The 26,908-nt window shown below is 42.1% G+C and overlaps 1 protein-coding gene across 1 annotated transcript in view; it reads right to left on the bottom strand.

Moving 5' to 3' along the window:
- Window positions 1-26,908, bottom strand: part of SYNE2 (spectrin repeat containing nuclear envelope protein 2) — a 232,829-nt gene that overhangs the window by 91,654 nt on the left and 114,267 nt on the right. Inside the window, exons 59-68 of the mRNA XM_065404096.1 lie at window positions 26,706-26,888; window positions 20,689-20,814; window positions 16,362-16,559; window positions 15,844-15,918; window positions 12,501-12,620; window positions 11,784-11,900; window positions 8,058-8,291; window positions 4,692-4,874; window positions 3,415-3,534; window positions 1,352-1,464 (exon numbers count right to left, since the gene is read on the bottom strand). Of these exons, the coding sequence (XP_065260168.1) occupies window positions 1,352-1,464; window positions 3,415-3,534; window positions 4,692-4,874; window positions 8,058-8,291; window positions 11,784-11,900; window positions 12,501-12,620; window positions 15,844-15,918; window positions 16,362-16,559; window positions 20,689-20,814; window positions 26,706-26,888 (1,469 nt within the window). The remainder of the gene's footprint in view (window positions 1-1,351; window positions 1,465-3,414; window positions 3,535-4,691; window positions 4,875-8,057; window positions 8,292-11,783; window positions 11,901-12,500; window positions 12,621-15,843; window positions 15,919-16,361; window positions 16,560-20,688; window positions 20,815-26,705; window positions 26,889-26,908) is intronic.

The following is a 26,908-nucleotide window of genomic DNA, read 5'->3' as shown; positions in this document are numbered from 1 at the left end:
AGCCTTCAGTGAATATTTATATTCCCTGGCTGTCAGGTGATGTATTATTTTTAATTACCATCAGCATAATATTCTAGGCAGCACCACAGACATTTAAAAGCATGGGCATGATGTAGCACACAGTATTGGGGCAGAATGCAATGCAGCACAGCAGAAGGCTAAAGCTATGTCTACGCTTACAGTGGCACGTACAGGACAGGCACTACATGTGTAGCTACATGCTGCAGTGAAAGGCTCTAGCAGTGGGGAGGGCTCTCGCAGGAGCCTTTCCCCTCTGCCTGAGCTTTTGCTGCCAGAGACTTTCACTGCAGCTGGGAATGGCTCCAGCAGGGGAAGCAGCAGGACGCTACACTGCTAAAAATAACAGGGTAGACATGGAAGGCACTGCTTGGGTGGGTAGAGAGCTGTGTAGGATAGGTACCTAGGGGTCAGGCAGGTAGAGCACTCTATTCTATTCACACCAGCCATGCCTCACTCTCTGTGCTTCTATTTATACCCATGCCAGCTGTGTGTGCAGTGTCTGTACTCTACACATTGCCTAAATGTAGATGTATCTTAAGGCAACAGGATACATAACTATAGGTGACAACTGCATACATTACAAAACTTTGGCACGTATCTGGAATTAATTAATTGTAAAGCATCAAGAACATGCCTGTAGGGCAAGTTTCTTCCAGCTCTCCTCAGTTAGAAGTTGGCTTATGCCCTGACGTATGAGGGATTATACCACTTCCCAAACTCCTTTTTTAAAGATCCTTACTATTCTAACTCTGGATGTTCTCATTATCCATATAAATGTCCAGTCCTTTTCTGAACACTTCCGAGCTCTTGGCCTCAGTGATAACCACAAGCTAATTGTACACTGTGTGTGAAAACTTCTAACCTTCTACTAGTTTTAAATTTGCTGCTTTTTACTATCACTGAATGTCCCCTTGTTTTTGTATTGTGAAATAAGGAGAACAGAGGTGCCTGATCTACCTCTGTCTATAAGTTTTTGTGGTCATGCCTACCATAGCTTATGACACACAATAATAATAATAATAATAATAATGTATATTACCATAGCATATAGGACTCCTAGTCATGGACCAGGACCCTATTGTGGTAGGCTCTGTACAAACACACGAGTTACGTACCAATTTCAGGAGATACTACAGTGTGAATTGGATCTCCACTAAACTGCACAGCTTTTGGCAGATTTTTTCCTTCTGTGATTTTTTGTTTTGTTTTTGTTTTTTTTGGCAATACACCCCTGTGTGAGAAACTCCTGTGCTACAGCAATCCTGCAGACCATATGGTGTTTTGGAAGCCATATAATACATGCTCAGTGACTAATTTTTCTATTTTGTACCTTGAATCTAATTTCTGAGTAGTGCTGTCATCAAAGCATGGCTGCATTTTTTCTACATAAAATTTGATGAAGTCAACAAGATTATTTTGCTCAGTCGGTTTTAACGGCAGGTCCTGGAAATAAGGAACAACATGAATGATAAAGTAAAGAGTGTAAACCATGTTCTTCTCAAAGGATGGTCTTGGTTGCTCACTTAAAAATAAATAAAAAAAAATTACAGCTACCAAAACAAAAAGCAACTGATTATATACATGTGAACTACACATAACTTTACCAAATACATAACTTTTCTTAGATGATATAACATTATGGAATTGTTTTTAACCTATGTTGAGATCTAAAAGCTAATAATAATATAATAGAAATGTAGGGCAGGAAGACATCTCAAAAGGTCTTCTAGTTCAGCCCCCCATGCTAAAACAGGATTAAGTATATCTAGGCCATCCCTCACAGGTGTTTGTCGAACCTGTTCTTAAAAACCTTCAATAATGGGATTCCACAACTTCTCTAGTTGCCTTCATTGATGGCTATCACATCAGGGCAGGAGAACAGAGCACACTGTGAAATAATGGACCATATCTTTCTATTTTTATTCTGGCAAAACTCCCATTGACTTCAATGAGACTTTTGCTTGAGTATGAACCACTAGGTTTAACCGTGTGTCTTTAATTAGAAGAGGGAGTTGAATTAGAAATTCAGCAACTCCAGTCTCCAGTGATTCAGTCTGGATTGCTTACTTGAGTAATCTTCAAAGAGAGAGGGCACAAAAAGGGAAAAGCTGATTTTCAAACAGCAGAATCTACAGTGTTATTTACAGAACAGAGAACATGCCCTCATATTTTTAATCTGCTAACGGTAACCTTAAAAGCCACTGTGGGCTAGATTGTGGGTAAAATTTTCAAAAGCACCTCAAGTACACTGGAGCCTCAAGTCCCATTTTCAAAAGTGACTTATGTATTTAGCACCAGATTTTCAAAGATATTTAAGTGTTTAAGATGCAGAAAGGTGCCTAGTGGGATTTTCAGAAGTTCCTGAACAGGTTCATCACGTGTTTAGGTGCTTTAGAAAATCCCACTACATGCCTATATGCATCTTTAGACACCTAAATAACTTTGAAAATCTGGCCCTTAGGAACCGAAGTCCCACTAACTTTCAATTAGAGTTAGGCTCCTAAGTGCCCAAGACACTTTTGACAATTTTTTCTTATGCCTCTAGGCACAGCCATGATCAAGCTGTGCAACGTAAGCTGCCCCGCTCCTGGAGTACCCTTGGGAGGTACTGCACCTCAGACACACCCCTCAAGGCCTTGTCCACACACCAAAAGCTGCAATGGTTTAGTTAAATCGGTGTTGCTTTGGCTAGGTCTACACTATGGGGGGGGGGGGGGGGGGGGTTTCGACCTAAGTTACGCGAATAGCGTAGCTGAAGTCGGCGTATCTTAGGTCGATTTACCTGGCCATGAGGACGGCAGCGAGTCGACTGCTGCCGCTCCCCCGTCGACTCCACTTCCGCCTCTCGCTGCAGTGGAGTTCCAGAGTCGACGGCAGAGCGATCGGGGATCGATTTTATCACCTCTACACTAGACACGATAAATCAATCCCCGGTAGCTCGATCACTACCCGCCGATCCGGCGGGTAGTGTAGACGTGCCCTTTTTGTGATGACTCCTTTACATCAGTTTAGGCCTGTTAAATAACACTCACTGTTTCCCCCCCCCCCCCAGCTCCAGGGGGTAGTAGCTTGCTGCTAGCATTTACCAGGAGCAAACTACATCACCTCCCCCTCTCAAGCTCAGCTGCAGTGGTCAGGGTGTTGGGGGTGGAGCCAAGACTCTGCTCATTCCCTGCCCCCGCTCCCCACTCCCCTACTCCAGGCAGTATCTGCTTACTCCCATGTGCCCAGGCCCAAGGCAGGGTAACCCCCACAGAAATGCAGGGAGAGCTCTCCCTCCCTGTGGAGGTGCATAATCCAAGTCACGGTCTAGCCCTCAGAGTCAAGCATATCTGAACATAGCAGATAATAGACAATTGCATTTTGTATTTATGGGATGAGCAGTAGGATTACCTGAGGCTCCTGCAAACCGTTACGCCTGCTGAACGGTGGCGCATCAGTGGTAACGAGGTTGGATACTTTGGAGCCGCCAAGCTGAAGACGTTCTGAAGGGATCCTTTCACTGTTGTTGAGCTATAAAGCGAGACAGTGTTTTGTGAAAGCTCTCAGAATTGAAAAGGTGGCAAAATATATGTGTGTAGTTTAGGAAAGAGATGGTATCATGACAGGCTCTGAAAAATACACCGGGGATGAACGAGGGGTGATCTCTCAGAAGGATGGGACAAGGCTATTAGTTTAGTCTTGCTGCAAAGATATTTGTGCTGTTTCACCTGGGGAGAGCTTGAATTTATCCTCATCTCCCAGTAAAGCCCTTTCTTCCATTAGTTCACTTCCCCACACTGTTGGTAGCAGAATTATAGGAAAGCATGGTTTTGGAAGTTCCATTGACACCAACTCTGAACACTTTTGCCTGAATGAACTATGGTGAGGTGCAATTTATGCCTGTAAAACTAGCTTCCAACTTACAAATGGTTCGTATGGTCCAGAAGTTGTGTAGATTTTCTGCCTGGTGATACTTGTAGAGGTATGTTGGTATTCAACAGGAGAATTTAGCACCACCAGTCCCTTCCCTGGCTACCACAGCTCACGTTTCAGACAGTGCTGTTCCAGGGTATGTGAGCCTGCAGCTGTCTTTGCCAGTGCACCCACCCCAGCAGACTTTCTTGAAGCCATCATAAAAAGAGGGGGTGGGGAACTAGCCCCATAGCTGTAACTGACTGCCAATAAGTGAGTCAATCTCAGCAGAGATATTCAGAGAGATACTCAGATGAGTACTGAATAAGCACAAAGAACAACCTATTCTTTCATCACTGTTGGAGATCCTCCAGTGGAGGACATTGGTGGGGCAGTGTGGGAAAGCTTGCATTGTCATTGCCCTTGCTATTCCTTTTCTCTGAAGAGAGGGCTACAGTCTCTAGAACTGTCCACTTGGAACCTTTCACCACCAGGATCTTTATTATACATAACATTTTTTTAAAAAAAATCTTAAAATATTTTTTTCATTCTCTCTCATTTGTGGCTCATAAAACCTTGACCTCGGACACTGTGCTCTTTAAGCAAACCGAAATCATTCAGAGAACCACTAAAACCCATTACAAGCAGCAAGCTGAGTATAATTATACAGCACTGTGAACTAAAATGACAGTGACAGACATGCACATTCATTTGCATCCATCCCTTAATTTTACATCGTCTCTTACAGGACTTTGCATAGTATTCAGGTTTTTTACCTGTTCTTCACTGTATTTGTCCTGAAGCATCACCTGGACTTTTTCCAAATTGCACTTCACATCCTTGAGCTTCAAGGAAAGAGCCTCTGCTTCTTTCTGAGGGCCTGCACGATCTCCTTGCTGCCTATCTCTGCAATCCTCCAATAAAGAAGCGACCTTTTGTTCAATCTCTGATAACATAACCTAGGAAATAAAGCAGTTAATTATTCATCTTTACCAGCACAAGGTGCCTAATACTCTAGTCACTGTTCACACTTCATCTGTTTAAAGAAAATTGAGGGAGAAAATCAGAAATAGCTACCAAAAAATCCCCAACCTGGCTAGCAAATGATAAATTAAGCTGTATGTATGGCCATGTGTACAAAAGGAAATGCCTTTTCAACCCATAGGCTGTGCATTGAGAAACATTAACTCCATTACTCTTGCTAATACACAATTATTCATAGGCAAGGCAGGAAAATTACAGACTAGATTCTGTGAGAGATGCCCCAAAGAGGTCACAGCCCAGGAAGATTGGGGGACAAAGATGGCCTCTGATGCTGCCTAGATTTTGAGCTGCTGTGAAGGCAACCACAGTACTTAAATGGTATTGGTGTGCACAGATTTGAAGGGCAGAAGGTACCACTGTGATCATCTAGTCTGACCTCTTGTATAACATAGGCCAGAGATAGGATTGCCAGGTGTCCGGTTTTCGACCGGAATGCCCGTCAAAAGGGACCCTGGTGGCTCTGGTCAGCACCACTGACGGGCTGTTAAAAGTCCCATCGGCAGTGCAGTGGAGCTGAGACAGGCTGCCTACCTGCCGTGGCTCCCAGAAGCAGCGACATGTCCCCCCTCCGGCTCTTAGGCATAGGGGCAGCCAGGGGCTCCGCGCATTTCCACCACCCCAAGCACTAGCTCTGAAGCTCCCATTGGCTGGGAACCGCGGCCAATGGGAGCTGCGGGGGTGGTGCCTGCGGACGGGCAGCACGCGGAGCCGCCTGTCCGCACCTCCATGTAGGAGCCGGATGGAGAACATGCCGTTGCTTCCGGGAGCTGCTTGAGGTAAACACTGCCCAGAGCCTACACCCCTGACCCTCTCCCATGCCCCAACCCCCTGCCCCAGCCCTAATCCCCCTCCTGCCCTCTGAACCCCTCGGTCCCAGCCCAGAGCACCCTCCTGCACCCCAAACCCTTCATCCCCAGCCCCACGCCAGAGCCCGCCCTCCCAGCCAGAAACCTCACCATCCCCCCGCACCCCAACCCCCTACCCAAGCCCTGATCCCCTCCCATCCTCTGAACCCCTCAGTCCCAGCCCAACATCAAATATTTGTTTGCCACAAAGATACTGACAGATTAATCAGGTCACCCCTTAACCGTCTCTTTGGCAAACTAAACAGATTGAGCTCCTTGAGTCTCTCTCTATCAAGCATGTTTTTTAATCCTTTAATCATTTTGTGGCTCTTCTCTGAACCCTCTCTAATTTTTCCATCCTCCTTTTTGAATTGTAGACATCAGAACTGGACACAGTATTCCAGTAGCAGCCATACCAGTGTAAAAATAGAGTTAATATAGCCTCCCTATTCCTATGTGAGATTCCCGTTTATGCATCCAAGGACTGCCACTAGCCTTTTTGGCCACAGCATCGCACTGGGAGTTCGTGTTCAGCTGATTATTCACCATGATCCGTAAGTCTTGCAAATGACTTGGCAGTCAGTGAGTGAGGAAAGGAAAATGCTCTGGCTATATTAATACAGTACAGCCTTTTTTTTTTTTTTAAACTTTTAATTATATCCATTTGCAAAGCCAGAAATATTCCAGGAGTTCTATTCATGTTATGAGACTAATACTTAGAAAAATACAAAATCTGTTTATTAACTAATATAGAAAGAGGTATGTTTTAAAAAGGAAGCCATTTCAAAATGTAGTTTTTAACTATCTACCAAAGCAGAAGAAGATGCCATTAGGGCCAAATTTGGGCTCCAGGGTTTATATTGGCAGAAGTCCAAAATGTCATGACTAGGTAAGGAACCAGACTTGTGGAGATCATGGTCCACAAATCCTCTTCCCCTTTGACCTATAAGTGCAGGCTCTCCATTCCAACAGTGATAGTAAGAGCACAATTACAATGACACAGTCATCAAGCTTGATTTGCTTTGACTGCATATCTGAGCTTGCGGCTGCTTTGTGCTACTCTCCCTTGTGCTACTAAGCCTTGTTGAGACCAGGAAAAATGTTGCTTTTTGAGTTCCTCCTGTCAAAATTGAGCTAAATATTAAACTCTGACTATATTGGTATTAAATGGGGTTTATAGTGGAGTTAAACTAGTTTTCCTAGTTTATATAAGGCCCTGGTATGAACCATGAGTGAATAGGCCTGTAGTCATTTGTAGTAGTGGAATCAGGCCCAGTACATAAACTAGCTGAGAACATTCTCATTGATTTAAAATGGGCGTCTTTGTATTAGGCCATTGTGTTCCCCAAAGGATCCACACGATCTCTGTGAAAAGGAATGAGCTGTAGCTATGGTAGCATGCACAAATATAAACCTGTCCAGTTGCAGTGTTGAACATCTAGGTCTCATCTAGGAAGACCAGATAGCAGGCGTGAAAAATCTGGATAGGAGGCAGGGAGTAATAGGCACCTATATAAGACAAAGCTCCAAATATTGGAACTGACCCTATAAATCAGGACATCTGGTCACTCTAGCTCCATCTGATCCTGCAAAGACTTATGCAAGAGAATAATTTGATGTACATTGTCTTCAATTGGACTATTCTTACTGCAAGAGTGAAGCTCAGCTTAAGTCTGCAGGATTGGGCCCCAGGGTGCAAAACAAAAATTTACATTTTAGGAAGAAATTTTAGAGCACTTTTACCTGAAAAGCCTACAGTAAAATAAAATGGAAATGTCAAATGGTTAGCAAATTCCCTGTTCAGTAAACAAGCTTTTATCATGACTGAGGTCACTGTCTCATTTAAAAAACAAAAAACAAAAAAAACCCTGCCTTTTATTAGTGAATTTAAACTGGGGAACTTTTTATACACATTATACTATGCAAACCAAAATGATCTGTGTAAGTTACAGTAAATCTTACAAAGCACAAATTTGTTATACTGTAAATCCTATCTAAGATCCCAGATACTAAAATATACACACAAGGAAACTGAAGTGTACAATATAGTTTTTAAAAAGATAATTGGAAAAAAGCAGCTAAAATCAAAACCAAGTGGTTCCTCTTCACTACAGTGTACGGCAGAGTACGCAGGAACAGGAGCTGAAGCAGTAATTACTGAAGCAGTAATTGTAGCTATTATGCAAACACACCTATTGGGGGAAGGGTGATTGGTTTAGCTGGCAGCAGTGAACTTTGACCACTTAATCTTACCTGGCAATCAGCAAGCTGCTGTTCCACCATCTGCTGCATTTCTGGGGTCTGGGTTTCTGATTCCAGGGACACTTTAGCTTTGTCTAGCCACAGCTCCAGCTCAGCAACCTGTACCTGGCAGACATGGAGGATCTTCTCAGGCTCGGGCCTATTGCTATCCACTGTTTCCTTTGAATCTCCTGGTTTGTTCTGAAAGCACTGGCCAGTGTTTGTGTCAGAAGAAGGCGGGTCACCCTGAAGCAAAGGACATTCAAACACAGAAAATCTATCAGAGGAAAATGTTTAACTTTGGCATACCAAGAGCTATGAACCTGTACTGGCTGTCACCTTATTCCCAGGTTAAAACAGAAAGAAAAACCCTAACAACTACGCTGAATGATCATATGATCTGCTGCAAAAGGTTTCCAAGCAGCCAATTTGCATTTACACAGGTATACCTGAGCATACAGGAAGAACAATGACTCACAGTTCATTAACTAGCTATCCCAGAGGATAGGTATTTTTCTGTGAGTTCAATTGCAAAGTGTTGTATTCTAAGGCATGCATAGCATGCAGCTGGGCAATACTTATGCACTACTTTTAGGAGTTCAGTGCCAAATAGACTTTAAAAGCATTCTTTATTTAGGATGTAGGCTATACAGAAAACATTGTAGTCTTAACTCAAACCCACCCTTGAATAACATTTCCCTTTTATTTATCATCACCCTAGGAGCAGCCTTTAACGTTCTGTGATAAACACAATTTTCTTAAGTTTTGGACAAGTAGGCAAATTTTCAAAAATGCATACGCAGGTCGGGGTTGTGCATATGCAGGCACACACATGCATGTGCAAATCTCTAATTTTCATATGTGAATCGACCATTGAGTGCGCAAGGCAAGCATGTGCAAAAATGCCTATATACGTCTATCAATTTGGGCCCTAATGTGGTAGTGGAACAATAACTGTTTGTGCAGACACACCAACAGCAATAGTATGGTATTCACTGGCTTTTGAGATGTGAGTTGGTGGATGACAAGACAGGAAAATTACATTGTTTTAAATATTACACTGTGTTACTTTATTAAATAAGTAAACATCACTTTTGTTGCTTGTCTCTTAAGTGGTCTGGAACATGGCCATTATGAATTAAACACATAAAGGCAAAGAAATCCTAACTTAACACTACACATCCAGGAACTGATTAAATATATACATGTGCAAGTGTGGTTGTGTGTGGTATTAGGAAGTGTCAGCTGAGATTTTCAGCTTTCAGTCTAGATATATTTGTTATTATGAGTTCCCTCACTCAAATACACATGGAGAGCAGATTCATTTATTTTTGGTTTTTAGAGTAGGATTTTTTTTTAATGTATCTTTAATACAGATCTTAAAATTGTACTTGTTGGAAAATGGAATGGCTATCCAGTGGGAAATACTGACATTTTGAAATTTGTTTACACTGAATCACAACAAAATTTAAAATTCAATTATCAAAATCCTGGTCTATCTGACTAAAATTATTTCTCAAGAGAAAGCAAACTGATTTAGTGTTTACAGAAATTCATTTCCTTCTGTCTCCGTCCTGTAAATTTATGATCTTAGAAAGAAATTAGTTTAAATCACTATGTATGATATAATATGAGGGGGAAACTGGGATGGAATCACAATGCCGGCAAAATTACCATACAGGACAATTCAAGGAAGGAAGACCTCTCCAATGGAAAATTTGTTACAGGAGCAGTAAGGGACTTTGGAAGCAGCGGTGGCTCTAGATCCCAGAGTGCTTCCTCTACTGATAGCTAGCGGGGAAGCAACTGCCTGTCTGTCACAGGCAACTGTTCTTCTGAGTTTTTGTTCCACTGGTTTGATAGGGCAAGAAAGGGGCAGGGGGAAATGGTGAAAGCTCATAGAGATGCCAGTATAACATATGGGCACATAACATCGCAATAATCATCCTGGAAATATTATGTATGGTTTCCTTTCTAGGACTGACCTTACACTAAGTCTGAGGCTGCATCTCTCTTCCTACAATACCTGGGGGTTTCCCATACAAAGAGAAACTCTTTTTATGTGCAAAGTATTTATGGCGCATAAGAAATAGAAAATTGTTCCAGATAATAAGAAAACAGAGAAAATGGACACCTAGGTCGTGCACATAGAATGGTCGTAAATATACCATCATCGAATCCCATTTCTCATAGTATCAATAAAAAACTGTCCTGAAAAGTACTGTGTGATTGGTTTTTCATTTTTAATATTGTAAATGTTCATTAGCTGATGCTTTCTAGCCAGTACAGAGCAAGTGGTGACATGCAGGAAACTCAATCTAATCAGTCTCTCCTTCAACCTACAGTGACTCAGGCTCCCGGATTACTAATCTTTTCTCCAGACCTACTACTTCTGGGGGAATACTGCGCACATGCAGAATTCGTGTCCCCCACAGATTTTTTTTTCCTCCACAGAATATACATTCTGCCAGAGAGGTGCTGCAATTACACCTTCACCCACCAGGGGCTGCTGTGGTGCCAGAACAGAGGGCAGCCATCTCAGCCAGCCCTGGAGAGGGATGGGGAGAGGCTGTGTTCCTTACAGTGCCCTGCCCATGGGGCCAGGTGAGGAGGCACAGGAAAGGGGGGGAGACAGAGTGGGGCACACAGGGTCACTGGGGGGTCACAGACTGGGGTTCAGAAGGGCCAGTGAGTGGACAGACTGGGGCAGAGGTTGAATGGGAGTGTGGGTGCAAGGCCACATGGGGATGGAGAGTGGGGGTGGCCGAGTGAGGGTTCAGGGACACATGGGATTGGGGGAGTGGCTGAGTGGGGCTGCAGGTACACTTGGGGACAGGGGTTGATGTGCCTGACTGAATGGGAGAGGCTACAGGTCAGCCAGGGTCTGCATGAGGGAGGCTCCCCAACTCTCTAATAATCTCTCCCCTCTCAAAAAACCTGTTCCATATTTCCCACACCCAACAACCCCCCAGGTTCACTCCCAGGCTCCTGCTCAGCAATTACTTCCCTCTCCCTCAGCTCCTCCATTACCCTGATTCCCCCAATCCTTTGCATTGCTTCTGAGGGGTGCGGGAAATACATTTGTGTATTGTAGTTTAAATGAATTATTACTCAAAGCTCTGTATTAATATACTTAGAAATAAATCTATTTGTCAAAAAACATTTCCTGAATCTTTGTTGTCTATATTGTTACAGACATACTTGCTGACAGGTATTTTGAAATAAATTACCGAAATAATTGAAACAGGCATGATTATATTGTGTTATTTTGACAAATAAAATATGCACAATTTTGCAGAATTTTAAAATATTGTGTGCAGAATTTTTAATTTTTGGTGCAGAATTCCCCCAGGAGAAACCTACATATATGACAGCACATTTACTTCCTGAAACTACGCACATTGGTTTTCTGGTAAATTGCATTTTCTAGGAGTAAATATATGTATTTGCTCTGATTTAAATAATAAATAACAACAACAATAATTAATGATAATATGAAAGATGCCTATACAAGGATCCAGGTACCCTCACACATAACTAGTGCTACCACAAAACACCATTAGAATTAAAATAATCATTCAAACAGTAACTCAGCAAACCAACCACCCCCCAAAGAGCTCCTTTTTATCCTTTCATGGTTGTGGGAAGAACACCCTCTGCCTGCTCCAAAACCCCTATCAAACAGATGTCTTTTGCAGCATGCCCAGAAGGTCACCAAATTCAGACCAACATACTTACCACTGCCCAATTACTAAGGTCTGTAGCAGAGTCTTCATCACTTCCAGCTTTCTGTGGAACTTGAAAAGATGTTTCCTTGCCATGTTTATCACATGATTCTATTAACACATCAGCATCCTGTAAAAAGAAAGGCAGTGGTGGAAAGATTTATATTGCCGTTGCTCTGTTGTGCTTTAGAAGCCTCAAAAGGCAGCAGTCATTCAACCCATACATCATTCTGGGCCAATAACCAGTGCAGGAAACCACATCTGATGTAAAGGTCCAGAAAGACAGATAGCTGCAGCTCTCATAACAGATTGTAGTTGATCAGACTGCTTAGGTGCTGCCCACTTCTGCTTCAGAAACTGCACATCCTCCACAAGTTACTCCACACAGAGAGTAGAGGAAACACCCATTAAAAGTCTCATTTTGTTTCTTATCAGGGGAATGGGGGGAGAGGGGTGAACTCTCTATTAACCTGAGTTTTGCATTTACATTTTTGTGTTATTGGCAGATAACATCACCTACAAAAACTGTTTTCCTGCTGAGAGGGTAACTGTTAAAGGATGCTCACAAAGGGTGAAATTCAGCCCTGTTGGGAGGAGCTACGCAAGACCTATGCACCCTTAAATCCCACTCAAGTGCTGATTTGAGGACTAAAGCAATGCATAGGCCTTGTACAGGCTCTCTACACAAGGAAAAATCCCCCCATGCAGAGATAAACATGAAGAACGTTACCAGGGAAATGCCATCTGATAGGGTGCCTGAGGACCAGGAAGCTCCGCTGTCTTCTTTGTCTCTCTCATCTCCCTTTCCTGAAGGCCAAAAACTTTCAGCTGTCGGTGCTATTGCATTTTCCTTTGAAAACAGCAACAGCCCAGCATTAGCTTGAGGACATGCAGTTCAAAGGCTTCTTCAGAAAATGTTAATCACTAAAAGCATTAGCCACTCTATGGTACATTTCTGCCATGCACGTTCTCTTTCTTTACTCAGTAATCCTAACCCCACAGCTGCCCTTCTACCCCACTTAAAGGTCCCCTGTCTCCCGGTGATAGACGCCGACAGCCCTTTCTACTGATCTCAAACATTCTAAATTGCTTGTGTTTAAAATACTTTTTCTATCTCAATGAAGTAATATTCCTTTGTCTTTTTTACTTTGATACGAATGAAATTGATCATCAGCAAAGGCGCTCGATTGGCAGTCCTGGAAACTGAAATTCTCTGCCCACGCAAACATGCACAGCGTAGGCAGTAGCAGTTCACATTTCCCCCACGCTGCCATGCCAACGTGCCTTAGTGTTGACCTGGTGGGAACAACTCCAGATGTGAAAGCCTACTGGAGTTTGTCCTTCCAATTCTTGGTCTCTCTGCTGTGACTGCCAACAAAGATGCCACTTTGTACCAACTGGGATGATTTTTGAGAAGCTGATACACCTAAAAAATGACTGAGATCACAGTTCATTTCCCATTAGCTACTGAAGACCATCAGATGGTAATAACCCTTGACACTACCAAGAGCTGGGCAGGATATGAACTGTTGTCATACAGCAGGGGTGGGCAAACTACGGCGCCGGCTCAGCCCCGCTCCGGCCGGGGCGTTGGGATGGGGCCACACCACGCGGCTCGACCCCGCTCTGGCCGGGGCGCTGGGTCAGGGGCCGTACCACGCAGCTCCCGGAAGCCGTGGCATGGCCCCACTCTGGCTCCTATGAGCTCCAATGGCTCCCTCCGGGGCTCCAATGGGAGCTGCAGGGGCGGTGCCTGCAGATGAGGCAGCGTGCAGAGCTGCCTGCCCGTGCCTCCGCGTAGGAGCCGGAGAAGGGACATGCCGCTGCTTCCGGGAGCCGCTTGAGGTAAGTGCCGCTCAGAGCCTGCACTCCTGAGCCTCTTCCCATGCCCAAACCCCCTCCCCTAATCCCCCTCCCGCTCTTCAGAGTTTGCCACCTGGCATGCTACCAAAGCCCCGGGCATCTGGGGGAGTCTTTCAAAGAGCGATTTTGGAATTGCCATTCTCTGGGAGATTTTGATTGTTTTTGTTCCTTTTCAGAATTAATTTTTTTTAATTATGGCATTTCCCAGGGAACAGGAATTCCAATCTCCGTCCAGCTCTAATGAATAGTCCCACTGACTTCATAGAGACTACCCACATGATTAGAGTCAATGGGAATATTCATGTGCTTAAAACTGAGCGTGTGCGTTTGCAGGAGTGAGGCCTTATGCTATGAGATCTTCCAACAAGGGCCATGTTTCCTCATTTGTCTGAAGTGTCACATATGTCTATGATGCCAATAAAAAATAAAACAGCGGGGTAAGAGGCTGTATTTAGCTTATTGCAAATCCCTGGTGTTTATTTTCTTGCATTTAATGAATAATAACAATATAGCAATGAACTCTTTGTTGCCTCTTCCCAGAACATTCTATCCAAGGGAAGCGTAGTGGCATCATAGTGTCTCTAGGAAAGGGCCCATTATGCCCTATGATTGTCAAAAGGTAACCGATAGCGCTGTTCATACATTTAAACACGGTTTATTGCTTGACTATTTATGATGGCCTTTGAGCAAGGATACTTAGAGTAACTAGTCTATCCACGTGTGACTGCTGAAGTCATCATCTTTCTCTCAGGCCATGCCAATTATTTCTGTCCCATGTATCCCACTTCTTGAATCACTTCACTGGTGCCCTATACATTACAACATCAAACCCCAGGCTCTTTGTCCTCACTTTCAAGGCCTGACATTAGTGATACTCAGACTGAGACTTGCGAGCCGCAACTAGCTCTTTAACGTGTCTCCTGCGGCTTTTTGCAGCACATATTACAACAGTGTGATTTAATTATTAACCAATCTAAGTCACTGACCAATCAGAATGCTTTTAATATGTTATTAACCAATTGTAGTTGATAAAATAATAATACTTGGTCAGTCATTTTGCTGTGAGAATATTTTGTATTTTTATAAATATTTCCTGTCATACTGTTTGACTACGAGTCTATAGTACTATAGTAAATGAAACAATGAATTCACACTACTGTGGCTCTTTTGGGTAATGTTGATCGCTAGTTTGGCTCTACAACCATTGAGGTATGAGTATTACTGCCCTACATAAACCAATCCCTATCTGCATCTCTGCTCTCATTTCCTCCTACTCCCCCTCTCATTCCATACCCAGCCTTAAACCTCTCTTTACTGCCTTCTCCTCCACACCTACTTCTGTGTTGCCCTCTATGTTTGAAAGTGAGTTTCCCAGTTCACGCCCATTAAGTGCCCTCTCTCTCCTAAAAATCCCCCTTCACCGCCCATTTCTCCCAGGAAGCCTTTCCATCTTATTTTCACCACCAATAATCTTGCCACACCCTTCTTTATTTAATCCCATGCCTTGTATCTTGTCTATGTTTATTTTATTTCTCTTAGATTCTAAGCTCCTTAGAGAAGGGAGTGCCCTACGCTGTGTTTTGTAAAAGGCCACAGGCACTGATGCTGCTACATTAGGACCACCCGCACTCCCACTGAGTAGTCTTACTCTGTAAGCGGTCCAATCAACGACACATTCACAGAATGAAGTACTATGCAAAGGGTGATAGGATCTGACTCTAATATATGTACTGATATTTTATTTCTGTCTGTCAAATTTTAAATTAATTTTAAAATATCCCCTACTAGGGATGCTGCAATTTATTCTACAAATGTTTACATTTACACATACATTTTTCATAATTTATTCCAGGGGTAGGCAACCTATGGCACGTGTGCCGAAGGCGGCACACAAGCTGATTTTCAGTGGCACTCACACTGCCCGGGTCCTGGCCACCAGTCCGGGGGGCTGTGCATTTTAACTTAATTTTAAATGAAGCTTCTTAAACATTTTAAAAACCTTATTTACTTTACATACAACAATAGTTTAGTTACATATTATAGACTTATAGAAAGACACCTTCTAAAAACGTTAAAATGTATGACTGGCACGCGAAACCTCAAATTAGAGTGAATAAATGAAGACTCGGCACACCACTTCTGAAAGGTTGCCGACCCCTGATTTATTCCATAATAAAGCTTATTTCCACCAAAGTCTCCATTATACTTACTTCACTGTGGAATGAACTGTCTTCTGTTTCTTCAACTAAAGATGGTAGGAGAGACATTGATCCTTTCTTTTTCAACTACAATGTACATACAGAGATAGAGTCGAGTTACTCTTAGCTCCACAAATTGCCTCTTTTCTTCTGCCTTTTGCTAAACAGTTATAATTTTGCACCTAATTTTGAGAAATGCTGAGCACCTGCAACTCCATTTAAAGTAATCAAAAGCTGCAGGTTCTAAGCAACCTCGAAAATCAGGTCCTTTAACTTATTTTTCAGCCTTTTAAAGTCATGTCTACAATTGAGATAACTATCATTCTGTTCCATGCAAACAATTTACTGAAAATCTTTAAACAATTCCTTACAGTGTAAATTACACATCCAGCATTTTGCATTTGTTTATTTCATGCAATCTCACATTGTTTTTTCACATGTTGAAAAATAACCCGAAAGGGCCCCCATATCATGCATGTAACCATTTCTTGTTAGGACCATTCAAAGGGATAGCATGGTGTTCTACCTACCTGCCGTTCTAAGGCATCTTTCCCAACCAAGCCAGTTTCCTCGGGTGACAGAGGCACAGAAAGTTCATCTTCTGATTCAGGTTGTTCTTGCTGTAAGTGCTGGTGAAGTTCCAGCATTGAACTCTTCATACCCCTAAGGATGTCTTCTTTTTTCTGGCACAGTTTGATGATCTGTTCTTTTATGTCTTCCATTTCCCCCTGAGGAGCAACAAGGCTTGTAACTTACACTTTCGTTGTTAACAAAGTGATGATATAATAAGTAATAACGACATCTTACTGTGAGAGGACTTAGATATTGGCATAGAAAGTACGCTTATTAAGTTTGCGGATGATACCAAACTGGGAGGGATTGCAACTGCTTTAGAGGACAGGGTCATAATTCAAAATGATCTGGACAAATTGGAGAAATGGGCTGAGTTAAACAGGATGAAGTTTAACAAAGACAAATGCAAAGTGCTCCACTTAGGAAGAAAAAATCAGTTTCACACATACAGAATGGGAAGAGACTGTCTAGGAAGGAGTATGGCAGAAAGGGATCTAGGGGTTATAGTGGATCACAAGCTAAATATGAGTCAACAGTGTGATGCTGTTGCAAAAAGAGCAAACATGATTCTGGGATGTATTAACAGGTGTGTTGTGAGCAAGACACGAGAAGTCATTCTTCCGCTCTACTCTGCTCTGGTTAGGCCTCAGCTGGAGTATTGTGTCCAGTTCTGGGCACCGCATTTCAAAAAAGATGTGGAGAAATTGGAAAGGGTCCAGAGAAGAGCAACAAGAATGATTAAAGGTCTTGAGAACATGACCTATGAAGGAAGGCTGAAAGAATTGGGTTTGTTTAGTTTGGAAAAGAGAAGACTGAGAGGGGACATGATAGCAGTTTTCAGGTATTTAAAAGGGTGTCATAAGGAGGAGGGAGAAAACTTGTTCACCTTAGCCTCTAAGGATAGAACAAGAAGTAATGGGCTTAAACTGCAGCAAGGGAGGTCTAGGTTGGACATTAGGAAAAAGTTCCTAACTGTCAGGGTGGTTAAACACTGGAATAAATTGCCTAGGGAGGTTGTGGAATCTCCAACTCTGGAGATATTTAAGAGTAGGATAGATAAATGTCTATCAGGGATGGTCTAGACAGTATTTGGTCCTGCCATGTGGGCAGGGGACTGGACTCGATGACCTCTCAAGGTCCCTTCCAGTCCTAGAATCTATGAATCTATTAATAAGAATTTATGAGGGAGAAATCAACTGATGGGTAGCTCAGGGCTGCGTCATCTTTATTAAAGACACCGAAAAACAAGGAAAAACAGACCCTAGTGTGACGCTGGCAGACTAGGTGCCAGCTCTTGCCACATCTGTAGGCATCAGCTGAGCACCAACAAACTCACAGCTGGAAACCAAACCAGCTCACCTGTTTGTTAGTTTTGTTCAAAATAGGTATTAGTCTTATAAGAATGTATTAATTTTTAGACTCTATGAAGTGCTTGCAAATTGCTGCACTCATTAATCTCACTTGTAATGTCTGTAGACCATGTTTTAAGGTAATATGTAAGTATTGCTTTATAACTTTGAAAATGTTTTCTCTGAACTTGTGAACCCACACATGAGAATGTCTCCTCTGCCAATTCAGGAGGCCTATCAAGATTCAACGAGCCATTAAGGAACATCACAATACAAAGGATTAGTGAATGGCCCTATCAGATCTTAGAAATGCTACGTGCAAGGGAACTTGTCTCATGGACTGGAAGGCTAAATGTAAAAGACAGGGCCGGCTCCAGGGTTTTGGCCGCCCCAAGCAGCCAAAAAAAAAAAAAGCCGCGATCGCGATCTGCGGCGGCAATTCGGCGGAAGGTCCTTCGCTCCCAGCGGGAGTAGGGACCGTCCGCCGAATTGCCACCAAATCGCTGGACCTGCCGCCCCTCTCCGGAGTGGCCACCCCAAGCACCTGCTTGCCAAGCTGGTGCCTGGAGCCGACCCTGGTAAAAGATAAAACAGAGTCGCAAGAAAATTGTTCATCTCTTTGTTGTCTGAACTCTCACGGGGCCAAGCATACTAAACTAAGGCAGAGATCCCCAGGGGTTACTCCTGGGTCCACCCTGAAAGACATTTTGAAATGACAGATTACTACATCTCTGTCATCTTTAGGAACCACAGATGGTATGTTTGTGTGTGCATGTTTGATTGCTTTAACCTGTAAATAACTCTCACTTGTTTGTTTTTCCTAGTTAATAAACCTTTAGTTAGTTTATTACAGGACTGGCTACAAGCGTTGTGTTTGGTATGAGATCTGAGATACAAATTGAGCTGAGGTATTTGACTGGTCCCTTGGGACTGGAAGTAACCTGAATATTTTGTGATCTTTGGTATAGGTGACCAATTATCACTAAGTCCAGCTTGCCTGGGTGGCAAGATAGGCTGGAGAGCCCAGGGGGACTGTCTGTGACTCCATTATAAGACTATTACAGTGCTCTAGGAGTTCACATTTGTTACTGGGTTGGTGAAATCTAACTGTAAAATGTACCACCAATTTGAGGTGTCTACCCTACTTTTGACAGCCTGCGCTGAGGTTAGCACTATTGGTCGTGAGCCACTCCAGACAGCGTGACACCTAGAAGGGATTTTTATCTTCCCTGTCTGTTTAGTAGAGCTGCCCTACATCTCCCACATGTGGTGTTAACAGTGGGACTGACTGTCCCACTGACTCCTGCTTCACACTGGACATTCCCATAATTCTCCAGCTTCCACTCAATACTCTATCTGCTGCCCCATCCCTATCCCTCAGGTGTCTAAGCCAGCCAAAGAAAGGCAAGAAACAGGAGCAGACATGTCCTTGGTGCTCTCTCCTCTTCACTGAGTTCAGCAGGGGAAAGCGACTGCACACCCAGTTCAAGGCCTGAGACAGCAGTGCAACCACAACAGCTGGCCTTGGTGTGATGGCCTGAAATACAGCATCAGTCTTGTTTCCAGAGGCTGCTCACCCAGAGCATCATTAAAGCAAAGCAAATAACTAACCCAGGTTAGATGACACATCATGGGCCCTGTCTCCACTACAGTTTCTGCTGTTAAAAGGACCAGTGGAGCTGCATTGGTGCTGAATGACATTTATAGATTTTCTGAATATAGGCAAGGCCTTTGCATAGAAGGCCTCAGCAGGCATCTGATAGGATGACAGCCCACCCTCACGTAGGGGACATTACTAAGGGGCAGGAAGAATTTTCTTTGGCTCTGTCGGAGAGGGATAGAGTGCTGCTGACAAAAATACACCTTTCCTGACACATTGAAACACATGCAGCAAAACCCTCCAATAACTCCATCAGGGGCAGGAGAAAGTCATCAGCATGAAATACTGCCTGTATTTGGCAATGTGCTGCACTATCTAAGTTGTAGTTAAAAAGAACAACATTGCTATCTGCTCTGCTAATCTATATAGCTGGGAAACTGTCTTGAGACAAGCAAGAGTAACATCAAAGTGGTGTGCTCACTCCTCCTCTACTCCAATCACTCTAGTGAGATGTAAACTCACCACTTCCCCACTCCAATGCCTTCAGTGAGGTATGAAAGTCAATGAAATACTATCATCACTAAGCAGGTGATTTTTTTCTTTTAAAAAAGGACAAGAAAATTAAATGGAAATAGCTATATTAAGAGGCAACTCTTAGGTTCTTAATTTAACCCACACAAGAGTCAGGAAATGACTCACAATCAGGATTAACATTAATTCACCATAGGTTCAAACTATTGAACATATCTCTAGCTAGACATTTAAAAGTTTAACTAGCAATCCTATGTATTATACATGTATAGGGCCCTACCAAATTCACGGCCATGAAAAATGCATCACTGACCGTGAAATCTGGTCTCCCACCATGAAATCAGGCCTTGTGTGTGCTTTTTCCCTATACTACACAGATTTCATGGGGGAGACCAGCGTTTCTCAAATCGGAGGTCCTGACCCAAAAAGGAGTTGCAGGGGGGTCACAAGGTTATTTTAGGGGGGTCGTGGAATTGCCACCCTTACTTCTGTGCTGACTTCAGAGCTGGGCAGCTGGAGAGCAGCGGTTGTTGGCCGGGCGTCCATCTCTGAAGGCAGTATCCCACCAGCAGAGCACAGAAGTAAGGATGACAATACCAGACCATGCATGAATAGTCATGTATACTGTGTTGAAATCTATTTGCCTACTTATTTTAGCCTTCACACATCGGGAAATGATTGGGAGGAAAAAAAAATAAGTGTTGCTGTTTACCCCACATTAGCATACAACTAGAAGCAAGTCCTGCTCATAGAGGTATAAACTACAGGTCAAAGAAAAAAACGAAAAAAAAAAATGAAACTCGCCTCTGGGAAGGAAGCAGTCTGAGGAAACAATGTTTTTTCATATGACAGTTCACCCAGCTGGTTCTTTAAGAACTGCTTCAACTTTTCAATTTCTTGTTCGCATTCATCTGTCTCTTTTACGATTGACTGTAAAAGGATAATTTTCATTAGCCATTTTCAATTGATTAGTAGAATACAGAAACAAACTAATCAGTATTGCAGTGAATTCAAACCTAGGTTTAAGTTAAGAATTTGTGAGCTGATTTTATTCAGTGTTCCCGAATTCTGTTGTCTTCAAGTTCTTTATTAATTTTCTCATAAACAAAAATAAAATAAAATGAAATAAAAATACTGTATCATAGCTGTGTCTGGTAGCAGAGTAAGCAGCTTTGGCTATAACTATTTATTACAAAATAAATCTATGCATTCAGCTCCCTTTGGCTGTAAAACGTGAAGTCGGACATATTTAATCATATTCACCAGGAGAGTTGTGTAAAAAGAAGAAATTAAAGAGAAACTGGATGATTTTGCCTTTTTGTTGGTTTCATGATACCTTATGAGAAAACCTTCCTACTTTTATTTGACATAGTTTAGTTCATTGTTGCAGGCTAACCTGCAACTAGCAAAAATAAATCATGCTGTGCAGCAAAAATAAGAGGTGCAGGTCAAAGGGTAAATTCTATCTACAATATTTGAGAGACAAGGTGGGTGAGCTCTATGTAAGCTTGAAAGCTTGTCTCTCTCACCAACAAAAGTTGTTCCAATAAAATATATTAACTCACCCACCTTGTCTCTCTAATATCTTGGGACCAGCTTAGCTACAACAGCACCACTGTCTGCAATATTTGACAGTTTGCTAAACATTCATATGCCCCTTCATGCTTCGGCCGCCATTCCAGAGGACATGCTTACATGCTGATGATGCTCGTTAAAAAAAAAATGTGTTAATTAAATTTGTGACTGAACTCCTGGGGGGGAGAATTGTATGTCTCCTGTTCTGTTTTACCCACATTCTGCCATATATTTCATGTTATAGCAGTCTCAAATGATGAGCCAGCACGTTTATTTTAAGAACACTTTCACAGTAGATTTGACAAAACGCAAAGAAGGTATCAACATGAGATTTCTAAGGATAGCTACAGCACTCGACCCAAGGTTTAAGAATCTGAAGTGCCTTCCAAAATCTGAGAGAGATGACGTGTGGAGTATGCTTTCAGATGTCTTAAAAGAGCAACCCTCTGATGCAGAAACTACAGAACCCAAACCACCAAAAAAGAAAATCAACCTTCTGCTGGTGGCATCTGACTCAGATGATTAAAATGAACATGCATTGATCTGCTCTGCTGTGGATTGTTAACGAGCAGAACCCATCATCAGCATGGACACATGTCCTCTGGAATGGCGGCTGAAGCATGAAGGGACATATGAAACTTTAGCGTATCTGGTACATTAATATCTTGCGATGCCAGCTACCACAGTGCCATGCGAAAGCCTGTTCTCACTTTCAGGTGACATTGTAAACAAGACGTGGGCAGCATTATCTCCTGCAAATTCTAACCAAACTTGTTTGTCTGAGCGATTGGCTGAAGTAGGACTGAGTGGACTTGTAGGTTCTAAAGTTTTACATTGTTTTATTTTTGAATGCAGTTTTTTTTGTACATAATTCTACATTTGTAAGTTCAACTTTCATTATAAAGAGATTGCACAACGGTACTTGTATTAGGTGAATTGAAATATACCATTTTTTTGTTTTTTTACAGTGCAAATATTTGTAATCAAAAATAAATATAAAGTGAGCACTGTACACTTTGTATTCTGTGTTGTAATTTAAATCAATATATTTGAAAATGTAGAAAATATCCAAAAATATTTAAATAAATGGTATTCTATTATTGTTTAACAATGCGATTAATCGCGTGATTAATCGCGATTAATTGTTTTAATTGCTTGACAGTCCTAATCTTAAAATATGAGAACAGTGTCCCTCTTATATGGGAAGTCAGGACACCCAGCTGTCCTCTTTATACCCTCTAACCTGAGTGTTATTTATATAGCACTGTAGGTATGCATAGCACTCCACAGGCCAAAATACAAAGACAAAGGGTCAAATTAATCCTTGGTGTAAGTTGATTGATGACCTAACCACAAGGAATTTACAAACCAACAGCACCTAATTCCTTTTTGTTTCTGTTATATTTCACTATGCTTTGTTATGCTGGAATTTAATCATGATTGCATCTGACGAAGTGGGCATTCACCCACGAAAGCTTATGCTCCAATACATCTGTTAGTCTTAAAGGTGCCACAGGACCCTCTGTTGCTTTGATAAAATTATTAGGATTGTTCTATTACAATATCACGTGATATATGTAAACCAAGAGTAATATATACATAAACATTCATATGCCCCTACAAAGTTAAGTATTCAAAATAAATACCCAAGTGTTTTTAAAAAAAATAAGAGCACATTATTTCCATTCTGGTTGCCTTTACAACAGAGCACTTACTAAATTTCTGATGCACAGTTAATAATAAAATGTTCATGCTTTAATACACTTCTTACCTTGTAATATCTTCGCCAGACAATAGACTTATATTAGACTACACTTGCTTTCAACCTACACGACAGGACTGGAGAGTCTTTGCTGCACAGTATGACACCCAAGTTGCCAAGAAATGCAATTTTTCCAATCTGTTTTCTAATGAAGAAATCTCATTTAAAAATTGAGTTAGATTTGTAGGAGATAAAGGCAAAGAAGCTGGATATGAGTCAACAGTGTGCCCTTGTTGCCAAGAAGGCTAACTGCATATTGGGCTGCATTACTAGGAGGAGCATTGCCAGCAGATTGAGGGAAGTGATTATTCCCCTCTATTCGGCACTGGTGGGGCCACATCTGGAGTATTGCATCCAGTTTTGGGGCCCCCACTACAGAAAGAATGTGAACAAATTGGAGAGAGTCCAGTTGAGGGCAACGAAAATGATTAGGGGGCTAGGGCATATGACTTATGAGGAGAGGCTGAGGGAACTGGGCTTATTTAGTCTGCGGAAGAGAAGAGTGGGGGGGAATTTGATAGCAGCCTTCAACTACCTGAAGGAGGGTTCCAGAGAGGATGGAGCTAGGTTGTTCTCAGTGGTGGCAGATGACAGAACAAGGAGAAATGGCCTCAAGTTGCAGTGGGGGAGGTCTAGGTTGGATATTAGGAAAAACTATTTCACTAGGAGGGTGGTGAAGCACTGGACTGGGTTACCTAGGGAGGTGGTGGAATCTCCTTCCTTCAAGGTTTGAAAGGCCCAGATTGACAAAGCCCTGGCTGGAATGATTTAGTTGGTCTTGGTCCTGCTTTGAGCAGGGGATTGGACTAGATGACCTCCTGAGGTCTCTTCCAACCCTAATCTTCTATTATTCTATGGAAATGCCGAGCATAAACATTATATTGCCTCCAACAAGTAAAATATATTTCAAAGCAGGAAAACTTATACCTAAGGGCCCATCTGAACCAATGGGAACCATGTAATAATAATACTTTGCATTTGAATAGCATCTTGTATCTGAGGATCTCAATGTGCTTTGCAAACTTAGCTTCATAATATACATCTACTTCACAGGCCTGCCACCACCTCCATTTTACAAATGTAGGACATCAGAGGCTCACACAGGAAATCTGGGGTAAAAAATGAACAGGACCCCAAATTCGTGACACCTAGGTACATCTTCACCACAAGATGATGCTTCAACACTGAACACTGAAGTACACTGCTGCAGCCCCGGGAGCCCCAGCCTTCCCCCAACTATAAGAATGTGCATACCTTTTGGCATATTCCATACCAGCACTTCTAAATCTTGGGCATATAAGCACACATCTAGGATGATGTCTACCTTCATATGCTAACAGCAGCAGGTATGAATTGCCAAACTGCCCAGCAGTGGAACAACAGCCCCTGAGGTGCTAAAGCACTCCCGTTAATAGAGAACAGTTTAAAAGGTGTGTTTAAGAAGAAAAAAACTTTTGTTTGATGACGTCATGCTGAGACTCATCTTATAATATATGGAGATATACCTATCTCATAGAACTGGAAGGGACCCTGAAAGGTCATTGAGTCCAGCCCCCTGCCTTCACTAGCAGGACCAAGTACTGATTTTGCCCCAGATCCCTAAGTGGCCCCCTCAAGGACTGAATTCACAACCCTGGGTTTAGCAGGCTAATGCTCAAACCACTGAGCTATCCCTCTTGGACTGTTTAGTCCTGAACTGCCACTCTCCTCCTCACCCAGAAATATTCAAAGATTCCAAGGCCAGAATGGACCATTGTGATCATCTAGTCCAGTGGTTCTCAACCAGGGGTATGCGTATCTGTGGAGGTACGCAGAGATCTTCCAGGGGAAACACCAACTCATCTAGATATTTGCCTAGTTTTACAACAGGCTACATAAAAAGCACTAGCGAAGTCAGTAGAAACTAAAATTTCATATGGACAATGACTTGTGTATACTGCCCTATATACTATACACTGAAATGTAAGTACAATATTTATATTCCAATTGATTTTATAATTATATAGTAAAAATGAGAAAGTAAGCAATTTTTCAGTAATAGTGTGCTGTGACACTTTTCTATTTTTTTGTCTGATTTTGTAAGCAAGTAGTTTTTATGTGAGGTGTAACTTGGGGGTATGTAAGACAAATCAGACTCTGGAAAGGTGTACAGTAGTCTGGAATGGTTCAGAGCCACTGATCTCATCTGACATTCTATATAACACAAGTCATAGAACTTCCCCAAAAATAATTCCTAGAGCACATCTTTTAGAAAAACATCCAATCTTGATTTAAAAATTGTCAGTGATGGACAATCTACCACAATCCTTGGTAAATTGTTCCAATGGTTAATTTCTCTCACTGTTAAAAATGTACACCTTATTTTCAGTCTGAATTTTTCTAACTTCAACTTCCAGCCATTAGATCATATTATATTTTTGTCTGCTAGACTGAAGAGCCCATTATAAAATATTTGTTCCCCCAGTGGGTTCTTATAGACTGTAATCAAGTACCTGGTAATCTTCCCTGTGTTAAACTAAATAGATTGAGCTCCTTGACATATTGTCTAATCCTTTAATCATTCTCATGGCTCTGCTCTGAACTCTCTCTTGAATATCCATCTTGAATGGTGGGCACCTGAACTAGACAGACTATTCCAGCAGTGGTCACACCAGTGCCAAATACAGAGGTAAAATAACCTCTCTGGTCCTACTTGAGATTCCCATTTATGCATTCAAGGATCCCATTAGCCCTTTTGGCCACAGCATCACACTGGGAGCTCACATTCAACTATTATCTACCAGGACCCCCAAATCTTTTTTAGAATCACTGCGTCCCAGGATAGCTAACCTCTATTAGAAGTTCAGTTGCAGTACCTAATATGAGGTCAGGTCAGGAGATGTCCAGCTTCAAAATGATAAGCAGTACAAGTTACAGTGGAGGAAATTGGCCCATTATGCTTTACTGATAAGAAGAGATTACATCCTTTAGAAATAACTCCTTCAGCAACAGACTATTCACATTTTAATAATTAATGATAATGTAATTAAATAACTATGAAATGCTAGCTATATATAACAAAAATATTTCTATGTTCTGTATAAAGATGTCGGATCTGAATTTCAGCGGTGCTGAGCACCTGCAGCTTGCATTGACTTGGGTTGCGGGAGCATAGGTATTTAAGTAATATGGCAATTAACAAAGCCACTGCTATTGTGCAATACCAAAAACTACCACAAGGTGCCATGAGGCATTAGCTATCTGGGAAAAGAAACTCGCATCACTTTTAGCTGAATTCCAAAATTAAATAAACATCAAGACAGTTATAGCATGCTTTGTCCTTGTATTAAATTACACAGCAAAACCAGAAATAAGAGACCTGGCAAGTGTACTATGGCCCTGCCTTGACAATCATGTCTCGTCACCAAAGAAATTATTACCAATTTAAGGAGTTTTGTATGAAATTTCAGAACAAATGAATCTGATGTCAATGCAAGTACTTTACCTCCAGTAGCTCATTTTGTTCCTTGGTAATTTTTTCTAACACTTTCAGTTCTTTCACAAGTTGGCCTGTTCTTTTGAAGACTGAGAGAGGTTGCATTCTCATTCCTGGTAACCTAAGACCTTCTTCGTAGCCCTTTATCGCAGCAAGGGTCTTCTGCAAGGGACTGATGTGGCCAAGTATAACCTAAAAATGTAAGTATAACC

The sequence above is a fragment of the Emys orbicularis genome, chromosome 4, assembly GCF_028017835.1.
Source record: "Emys orbicularis isolate rEmyOrb1 chromosome 4, rEmyOrb1.hap1, whole genome shotgun sequence".
Taxonomy (NCBI): Eukaryota; Metazoa; Chordata; order Testudines; family Emydidae; genus Emys; species Emys orbicularis.
Note: the sequence above shows the minus strand (reverse complement) of the source record. Positions and strands in the feature narration are given on the sequence as shown.